This window comes from Sceloporus undulatus, chromosome 9 (genome assembly GCF_019175285.1).
Source record: "Sceloporus undulatus isolate JIND9_A2432 ecotype Alabama chromosome 9, SceUnd_v1.1, whole genome shotgun sequence".
NCBI classification, from domain to species: Eukaryota; Metazoa; Chordata; class Lepidosauria; order Squamata; family Phrynosomatidae; genus Sceloporus; species Sceloporus undulatus.
The window spans coordinates 32,510,664-32,521,167 of record NC_056530.1 but is presented as its reverse complement, the minus strand read 5'-3'; the positions used below and the strand labels follow the sequence as shown (position 1 = coordinate 32,521,167).

Sequence of the window (10,504 nt, the reverse complement as noted above, 5' to 3'; positions counted from 1 at the left end):
TTGTTTTGCGTTTTAACTTTCATTACACTATTCCTGCAAGCTTGGGCTACACATCTGTATTCTTCCTTAGTGATCTACCCTTCCTTCCAGCGTGAAGCAAGAGAGTGTAAAACCCACTCCTTAGTCCCAGCCCTGCTCTTTTGCCCAGCAGCTACGAACTTAGATTTATTTTGAAAAAGTACACATGAATTGCTGACATGTAATTAACAGAAGGTCTAATTTAGCCCAAAGGAATGAAGAAAGAACTTGGGGTTGCCAAACCTAATCCAACCAGTTACACAAGAAGCTGCCTCTGGCACCAGCATTTAAGGGGCACTGGGTGGAAGATCATGATGCACTATTGCAGGTGGAAACAAAATCCCCTACATGCCAAAGTTTCACCATATGCAAAATTACATACAAGTAACCATAGAAAATTCTGTTGCAGTTTCCAGAGGGATGAGTGTACTCTATTGTAACAAGTATAAATAATCCTGTGGCACATCAGAGACATAGCACATTTTTAAAAGTGTGAGCTTCCATGGACTATACCTGTCAGGAGTTGCATGTGCACCTTGCCTGCCATAATATGTTGAGAAATAGGAGTGATGGGTTATACAGTAGGAACAGCTGTTGCTGAGACATGGTGCTCTTAGACATTCTTGCTGAAATAATAATGGAAGGGAGGTGAGCTGGAGTCAAGATTGTTCAAGAACTTAGCTATATCGACTACAGAAGCAAAAGAACAGCAAAACAGATAATCCACTATAGCTTTATTTCAGATTATTTTATATCCAAGATAACTGAGCCAACAGAGAAGGGAGTTAAAACAACCATGTAAAGCACATCTCTTCCTCCCTCTGAGCACCAATTTAGGTCAAATCCTACATGCCTCAAACGTAATTAGCCTGCAGGAGTTAGGAGGTGAGTAAGCATATTGCCACTGGAGCTCAGGAAACAGGTAACAGCCATAAGGAACCCAGTGTCTGGGACTCAGAGCTGAGAGACAATGTTGTTGGCTAAGCTGCAGGTAAGGCCTGTCCCATCCTCTTCAATATTTATGGCCTTTACTAAGCCATCGTCCACCACCATGGAGAACCTGTAGAGCAGGGAGGGGAAGAGAGACGGGGTCAGAATAGAGATCGGTCAGGACAAGCAGGGGTTTCTACAGCTAAATGAAATCTGTTTCTAGTCTGTTGGAGGAATCTACAGGGCAGCCACACCAGGTTATAGAAATAAGTTAGCATTCTGCCTGAGGAAAGAACTCAGATTGTAATTCAGTGCCTGAGTAATAGACTGGGCAAAGCAAAGAGATGGAAGGAGGCTTTAACAGATTTACAAACTCCATCACCTTATTCTTTGCTGCACCATCTGTCTATGATGGTGTACATTCAAGCCTGCTGTACTAGGATGGTGAATGACTAAAATGGTGAAGGGTCTGGAAATCTGCCCCTTAGGGAGCTGGGGAAGTTTAGCCTGGAGAAGAAAAGTTTAGCCTGGAGAAGAAAAGGTTAGGAGGTAATAGTACAGCCCTGTTTAAATATTTGAAGGGTTGGCATATTGAGGAGGGAGCAAGCTTGCTTTCTGCTGCTCCAGAGACTAGGACCTGGAGCAATGGATGACAGTTACAGGAAAAGAGATTTCATCTAAACATTAGGAGGAACTTCCTGATAGTAAGTGCTGTTCGACAGTGGAACACACTCCTTCTTCAGAGTGGAGTCTCCTTCCTCAGAGGTCTTTAAACAGCGGCTCGATGACCATCTGTCGGGGATGCTTTGAGTGAGATTTCCTGCATGGCAGAATGGGGTTGTACTGGATGGCCCTTGGGTTCTCCTCCAACTCTATACAGTGCTACCTCGGGTTACGAAATTAATTCGTTCCGCCGCGGCGTTCGTAACCCGATACATTTCGCAACCCGAAAAGGCTTTTCCGAAGCGCGGCTAGCGGCTGGAAAGCCGCTAGCCGCGCTTCGCATTTGAATTTCGCGCCGATATTTTTTTCGTAACCCGAAAAAAATATCGTAACCTGGAACAGTTTTTTCCAATCTAAGTTTTTCGTATCCTGGAAATTTCGTAACGCGATCAATTCGTATCCCGGGGTACCACTGTAATTCTAAGACTGGACTCAGTGATTCATAATAAATGTTGTAGTTTCTTTCACAAGCTAATCACCTGAAGGTGCAACTCATGTTGAAAGGGGCTGTGCTTTGAACCCTGTCCCTACATTGCATTGCCTCTGGAGCCCTGTCCATGTCATTCAGGTGTTCTCAAGGAGACCTGAGACAGGGAAACCTTTGCAGATAAGCATCCATGTATGGAGGCTTCTCTGAACTGGAATACTGATTGTGCCAGGTTTGGAAGAGCCACGTGATAGAGCAGGGACAGGCCTAAAGGGGTGGCCATAAAGCCCCCTTTTCAAGTAAGTTATGTAGGGGGCTTATGGCTTTCCATGGTTTAAGCCAAATCATAAGGTTCTTTCACACTACACAATTACGGTATTATATTCCACTTTATTATGTATTTATTTAGAGTTTTTATACCCTGTTCTTCAGTCAAAAGGCTCTCAGAGTGGCTTTAACTGTCATGGCTCTATTCTAAGGAATCCTGAGATTGGCAGTTCAGGGCAGCGTATTTAGAATTCTTTACCATAAGCTATACAGTCCTCCCTCCGAATTCATGGGGGATCCATTCCGGACCCCCCCCCCCCGTGAATTTAGAAATTTGCATATATTCAAGCCCCACAGCTTGGAATGGCTGTGTGCTCCTGCGTGTGCACCATTAACTTTAATGGAGGTTGCCCCTACATGAATAATCAAAACTGCAGATCTCAAGTCCATGAAAACTGAGGGATGACTGTATTGTCTCCCTAAACAACAAAACCAGGATTCCACTGCATGCAGGTATGCCAGTTAGAGAGAAATCATAGTGCTAAAATTGTTTGGTGTGAAAAGGCTCATAGCCCTCTTCCTGTAACTTTCAAAAGTAGTATCAAAGTGTATGTGGGGCCCTCACAAAAAAATTAAGAAAGTTGGGGAGCCCCACTCCCCATAATATAAGCATAGTCCAAGAAAGACAATGTTGCCAGCTCCATGGCTGAGGCTGCAAGAACACACAAGCAATGATAGCAGGAAGACGGCTGAGACCCTTGAAAACTACCTGAATTTAGGGCATGAAAAGAGGGTAAGCAGTAGCTTGAGGAATTGGGACAAATTCCTATTTGCTTTCCAGTTCATCAGCAGGAAGTCTTGTCCCCCATTACCTTTTGGACCGGTTGGTCCCAAAGAGCTCTCGAAGTGGTTCCTTATCCAGCAACAGGTTTGTGGCCTGCGGGGAAAATAAACAGGAAGATCTTAAGTGTCTAGACAGCAGAAGAAAGGAAAGGAATGGCTCACTAAGCAAAAATAGAAAAGAAAAAAGCAAAAGAAAGGAAAAGGGATTTGGTAGTCCATATTACGACTTAAATAAAATGGAACTCTGAGACAGGGTTTGGATGGATAAATGAGTAACGATCTACAAAAAAATAGGGTTTTTGGATGTAGAGACTAATATAAAGGGGATGAACAGACCACTTGTTTTGCTCTATCTGGCACACTGGAGTGTGACAGAGCTTGCTCTCTTTCTCATAATCCAAGAAACAGGATTCATCCAACAAAACTCAGTGGCAGAGGATTCAGGAAAATATATGAACTTGGGACCACAGACTGATATGTGTGTGTGGCCAGCAGCCTCAGGGCACAACACACTTGTGAATGCTTAAATCTGGGGATGGCAGGCTGGTGGATAACAAAGCCCCACTGTATAGTTTGAGCAGTTTGATCATCCCATCCAAGTTTCTTGAAGCTGTTAACTGCAAATGAGTTAGAGGATTTTTTCAATTTAATTGAATGCTGCCAGAGGTTAGTTTTACGTGAGCAGATAAAAGCTGATGATCACCATCTCCAAAGAGTATCACCATGCAGTTAGCTATTCTGTCCAGGTCCTATGATCATAGATTTCATTACCTTCCCAAAGGCTCCTGTCGGATCAGCCAGCATCCGCACCTGTGAAGGGAACGGGAGGGAGAGAAAGAACCCTGGTGTTAACTGGACGGATGATACTGGAAAAGGGGGAGCTGTTGTGCTTTCAAGCATTGTTGAAAAGCAAATTGTAGACTTTTAAGCTGCCTTGTAAACACCCTATCCATTTATTAGCAGGATAGAAGAACTGAAAGAGAGGATTTCTCTGAAGATGCCAAACATCAGGAATAAACTATTTATTTATTTATTTATTTATTGCAGTATTATACTCCACCCTTCAGCCCTAAAGGCTCTCAGAGCGGCCTACAATTATTATTATGTTTAATTGGACAGTTCCCTCCTCTCAAGCTTACAATCTAAAAAGACATGACACAAAAGGAGAAGGGAATGGTGCTGGGGAAGGGGATCAAGATCAGTGGTTCTTCTCTCCTGCTGAGGCCTGGACCATGGCACAATATGGCTACACAGCCTGAAAAACCTACAAAAAATAGGGATGCCAGCCGTCAAAGCTTTCGACTTCCCACTGAAAGAGGAGAGGCTCTATTTTAGGAAGCTCTGTCTTCTCTCACTAGGCTGCTGTATCGCTCTGTGAGGTGCAGAGAAGGGCTGCTGTCCTTCACAGCTGACTGAGTTCATACTCACTGTAGAGGTATGGAACTCCATTACTGAGAATGGGGGAAAATCTATAATTCTTAGATTCTCACCAAAACTACCCATTGCACAAATTCCATGATGCAATGTGAGACAATGTGCATCTTGCCTCAGAAATGTACACAGTCGCAAGCCCTGTATAAAATCATACATCCGTTTTTTTTTAAAAGATATTAAATGTTTAAAAAATAATACCAAACAAAGACATGTTTAATCAATGGAGCAAATGTGTACAAAATGTATACTTTGTGTATAAGTAAATACACACAGTAAAGAAAATGCAGAGAAAAATATATAAACACATTTCCATATAGGAAGAAACAAAGTCACCTGTAAAAAGATATTTTAAAAAGGATGGGATGGGAATACAGGTGAGATTGGGACAAACACAAGGAACATGAAATGGCATTTTCTACAACCCACTCACCTTATTGCATGTTGCAACCAGGTAATTGGTAAAATAAAAGGGTTACAGAACATGTGGTTAAGATCAGTGACAAAGGTCCAAAACACACTGCAGAAATAATCCAGTTCGAGACTGCTTTAACTGCCCTGGCTTAAAGCTGGGTCACTGTAGTTTTGTGAAACATTTAGCCTTCTCTGTCAGAGCGCTCTGGTGCCATAATAAATTACAACTCCCAGGATTCCCTAGCACTGAGTCAGGGAAGTTAAAGCCGTCTCAAACTGGATTATATGTGCAGTATGTTTTGGACCGGAGACTAGCAGCTGTTTTATTCTGAAAGAACACACCTTGCAAAAGAAGTTTTGGAAAGGTGAACTTGTTCACTGCTGTCCTTCAAGTGTTATTGTTGTCAGATATTTTATTGATCCACAACACACCACCCACACCCATTATTAAAAAGTACTAGGGCTACAAACACAAACATCACAAGCCTGCGTTCTTCAGGGAGCAACTCTAAACGATTCAAAGCAACTGGCCTGTTTGGGATTGGGACAGACAAAATAAATGCTTGAGAATGCATTGCCTCAAGCTGTGAATATGTGTCCTAAATTTAGAGCACAATGCTATACATATATGTTCATAATTCCCATAGACAGAGGCAGTATCTGAATATCAGATGCCCGAAATGAGTAACAAGGTAAGGTAAGCACTTTCATATTCTGTTTGGGAGTTTTATCTGAAAACAAAATACTAGAGGATAGATGGCTTTTGCTCTGATCTAGTAAGGTAATTCTTATGTGTTAAGTGCAAGCTGGTCATTGCATAATTATTGTAACAGCCATTCTTGGGGTTACACAACCTCACCTTTCTAGCAGAGTGTCCTTGGTCTGCAGTTTAGAACTGAAATCACTTGATACAGACAGCAAAAGTGGCTTTGCTCTGAATACAAACCTTACGGTTTCATCTAATCCTCTAGATAGACATTTCCCAGGACGTAACCATGCTCTTACTTCCATTCTCATGAGGCACAAAAAGTAATACCAAACTTAATAGGAAAAAGCAAATTTTTCAAAAAAGAGAGACTGAGGAATAGAAAAATCTCTATCCCTATGTTTTGACATGTCTATTCTTGCTGAACAATTTTCCTCAAACCGTTGAGAGCCAAGCCACATGAAGTATAGACATCTGTGATCAGGTTTTTTAAACTTTAAAAACAGGAAACATATACAGTTGACCTTCTGCATCCATGGATTGTGTATCCATGGATTCAACCATCCACAACCTGAACACATTCACAGAAAATTCCAAAAAACCCTCAACCTTGATTTTGTCATTTTATATAAGGGATACTACTTCACTACACCACTGTATATAATGGGGCTTGAACATCCAGGGATTTTGGTATCCAAGGGGTGGCAGGTGAGAGAGAAAGTTTCTGGAACCAGACCCCAGCAGATATCAAGGACCCAGTATGTCTGGCACTTGCCAGAATATGTGAACAGTCCTTGCTTCCTTATTATTTATCAGATTTATACTCTTATTTTTCATCTCAGAAAAACTAGGACTCTACAGCTACTGTATTTAAACTTGTGAAGTAAAACCAGTCTTATCTGTTGAATACAGCGAAATCTTGCAAAGCACGGCAAGGAGTAAATGAGAGGCTGCCAGGTATCCTAGTCACCAGACATTGCTTGCACACTTCCAAACACATTGCTGCACCACAAAGACGAGAGACTTGACACTCAAAAGAAAACAAATGGATGATTTTCTCATTACTCACCTTTCCCTCAGCTTGGTGAGCCTTTCCCCATTCATTCATGACAAAGACATCATTGACTGAAAGACAGGCGATGATCTCCACCCCTTTCCCTTTGAGCTGCCCTGCCTTCTCCACATAACCTGGGAGATGGGTCTACATGGGATGGAGGGAGGAAGAAAACAGACCACCAGAGGAGACATTAAAGATATAGTTCAGAAAGGGAACAAAGCAATAGAAAATGCCATACTAGCAAATGCGACTCTTCAGATGTTTTGGACTTCAGCTCCCAGCAGCTCCTGACAGCATGGACAATGGTAAAGGATTATGGTAATGGCAGTTCAAAACATTCAGTAAACTAAATGTTCCCCAGTCCTACCAACCACAGTTCTTGACAGAACCAGGGCAACTTCCCAATCACAGTTCTACTATGCATGGTATCATGCGTTCCAGCATAACTTTTACTTTTAAACAACTGCCATTCTGGTATTCGTACCATTTGCTCTAACAGCAAGTTTTAGATTTGGAGATGTGGTTGATGTTATTAAAGGAATTTTGCTGCAGAACCTAGAAACGTGACAGTTTGGACTACAACTCTTCACAGCTATAATCATTACCTCCAGTGACCAAGCTGGCTGTGGGAGTTATAGTCCCCCCAAAGTAACATATTCAAATTCTATAAGGAGATACACACTGGGTCTTACTTACCTTTGAGCAACCTGGAGTGAATGCACCGGGCACTCCAAACAGAATACCCTTCTTTCCCTTGAACAGGCTTGCAATATTCACTTTGGTTCCAGGGTCTCCCTCATAGACTTCCACACTGGGCAATTTGTCTCCAACCTGTCAAAAAGAGGCAAAGGTTCAGTCCTCACAGAACTCTTCCTCCCCAGGAAAGGAAGGAAGGAAAATAAGAGATGAGGATGGGATGGAGAAGATGTTGAGGAATAGGAAGGAAATGGAAGGAAGGGAGGTAAAAGTAGGGCGAGAGTGAATGTGTAGGACTGCATATATATATAATTATAGGTAGGGATGTAATGATGAATATGATGATCTTATGGTATTTTTTAGGTGAAATGATACATAATTGATACTAGGTGTTGGATGTAAGGGTAAATTTCAGGAGGGAGGGAATAATGGGATGCATTTTTATAATGTACAGTGTATTTTATATTGTACATTATTGCTATTGTAAGCTGCCTCGATCCTGGGGGAGAGGCAGGATAAAAATAAATTATTATTATTATTAAATATATTGTATGTGTTGTAATGTATGTATGTATGTTTGTAGGTATGTGTAACTTTTTATATATTAAAATAAAATAAGAAAAGAACTCTTCCTCCTCAGGACTTGTGTTGGTAATTTTGGCCTCTTGGGAACAAGGGAAGGACATGGTACGTTATGCATCTTTCTCCAAAAAGACATGCTAGAGCTTTCAGATGTCCTTCTTTGTTATGTCCTTTGATCCTGGCTCAACCATCTTGCTGTTTGAACACAAAAAATACTTAGACATTTATTTAAGAAAGTGTCCTAGCTCCCAGTATTAAAATAGGAACATGTGAGATTCCTCCCAAATATTAGGAAGAATTTCCTGATAGTGAGAGCTGTTCAAGAGTGGAACAGTCTCCTGCAGAGAATGGCAGAGGCTCCTTCTTTGGAGGTTTTGAAACAGAGGCTGGATGGCTTTGTGTCTTCTTGCATGGCAGAATGGGATTGGACTGGATGAGCTTTAGGGTCTCTTCCATGATTCCTTGACAAGTGGACAAGCCAACGGTGGGGGCCCTCTTTTAGCCTGCAGCACCTACATCAAATTTGAGATGACCTGAGAGCTGAATTCCAATAACTGAGTTGGCCGATTCAAAATACAGTATACAGTATCAAAAAATGTACAAAACCAGCTTCAAACTCTTACTGCTAGTAGCCAGAGAAATATTTCAATGTTTTCAAATGGGAAAAGGCCATATAAAGGTTGAGAAAGGAGGAAGCCCAGAGGACAGTAATGTAATCTGAGAAGTACCTGATCATAGAATAATAGAACTGTAGAGTTGGAAGAGACCCCAAGGGCCAAACAATCCAACCCCATTCTGCCATGCAGGAACTCCCAGTCAAAGCATTCCCAACAGATGGCCAACCAGCCTCTGTTTAAAGACCTCCAAGGAAGGAGACTCCACTACATCCTGAGGAAAGAGTGTGTTTCACTGTCGAACAGCCCTTACTGTCAGGAAGTTCCTCCTAATGTTGAGCTGGAATCTCTTTTTCTGGAGCTTTCATCCATTGTTCCGGATCCTGTTCTCTGGAGCAGCAGAAAACAAGCTTGCTCCCTCCTCAATATGACATCCCTTCAAATATTTAAACAGGGCTATCATATCACCTCTTAACCTTCTCTTCTCCAGGCTAAACATCCCCAGCTCCCTGAGTTGTTCCTCATAGGACATGGTTTCCAGACCCTTCACCATTTTAGTCACCCTCCTTTGGACACACTCCAAGGTGGGGCCTGACCAAAGCAGAATAGCGTGGCACTATGACTTCCCTTGATCTAGACACTATACTTATACTTTTATTGATGCAGCCTAAAATCCCATTGGCCTTGTAGCTGCCGCATCGCACTGTTGACTCATGTTCAACTTGTGTGGTGTACTTGGACTCCTAGATCCTTTTCACATGTAGTCTTCTTCAGCCAGCGGTCCCCATCCTATGTCTGTGCATTTCATTTTTGTCCTTAGAATCACAGAATGTGAAGAGACCTCAAGGGTCAGCCAGGCCAACTCCATTCTGCCATGCAGGATTCACAATCAAGCACCCCGACAGATGGCCCCAGCCTCTGTTAAAGACCCCCCAAATAAGGAGACTCCATCACTCTCTGAGGGAGTCACTGTCAAACAGCTCTTACTATCAGGAAGTTCTTCCTACTTTTAAGTGGAATTTCTTTTCCTGTAGCTTGCATCATTGCTCTGGGTCCTATTCTCTGGAGCAGCAGAAAACATGCTTGCTCCGTCCCCAATGCGAGGACTTTGTTCCAAATAGCACACCCGGGGCAGAAGGGCGAGTCCAACTGGATCCCAGCAAAAGAAAAGGAATATTGCTGCTCAGGTTTGTTTTCTGGTTTTTTAAGCCAGCTGCATAAGGACAAGCATCATGTCAAATGTCACATCTAAGCTGCCCTTGGGGGCCTGCATAGCTATGTACAATGACCATCCACAGGCCATGCTAAAGGGCTTTTGATGGGACCAAGAGAACTGATAGGGGCCCAGGAATGCTGCCAAGGGCAGAACAGGATGGTTTTTTTCCCTAAGCAGATGGTGGGAGGCTCTAATGCTTCTCCCATGTTGAACTAAGACCTAGGTAGAGAGATCTTGCAGCACCCACTGAGACTAAGGCCCAAAACACACTGCAGAAATAATCCAGTTTGAGACCACTTTAACTGCCCTGGCTCAAGGCTAGGGAATCTGCAAGCTGTACTTCTGTGAGACATTGAGCCCTCTCTTGTCAAAGGCAGCTCTAGCGCCACATTAAACCAGGGTCCAACACACACTGCAGAAATAATCCAGTTTGAAACTGCTCTTACCTGCCCTGGCTCAGTGCTAGGGATCATGGGAACTGTAGTTCGTTGCTGCAGCAGAGCTCTCTCTGACAGAGAAGGCTCAAATGTCACACAAACCACACTTCCAGGATCCCCCAGCATAGAGCACCAGGGCAGTT

At 42.8% G+C, this 10,504-nt stretch overlaps 1 protein-coding gene across 1 annotated transcript in view; it reads right to left on the bottom strand.

Moving 5' to 3' along the window:
• Positions 1-735: 735 nt before the first annotated feature.
• The window catches only part of PRDX5 (peroxiredoxin 5), a 12,287-nt gene continuing 2,518 nt past the window's right edge, over positions 736-10,504 (bottom strand). Inside the window, exons 2-6 of the mRNA XM_042441046.1 lie at positions 7,513-7,647; positions 6,829-6,960; positions 3,980-4,018; positions 3,238-3,302; positions 736-1,078 (exon numbers count right to left, since the gene is read on the bottom strand). Coding sequence (XP_042296980.1) covers positions 973-1,078; positions 3,238-3,302; positions 3,980-4,018; positions 6,829-6,960; positions 7,513-7,647 — 477 coding nt within the window. The 3' untranslated portion in view covers positions 736-972. The remainder of the gene's footprint in view (positions 1,079-3,237; positions 3,303-3,979; positions 4,019-6,828; positions 6,961-7,512; positions 7,648-10,504) is intronic.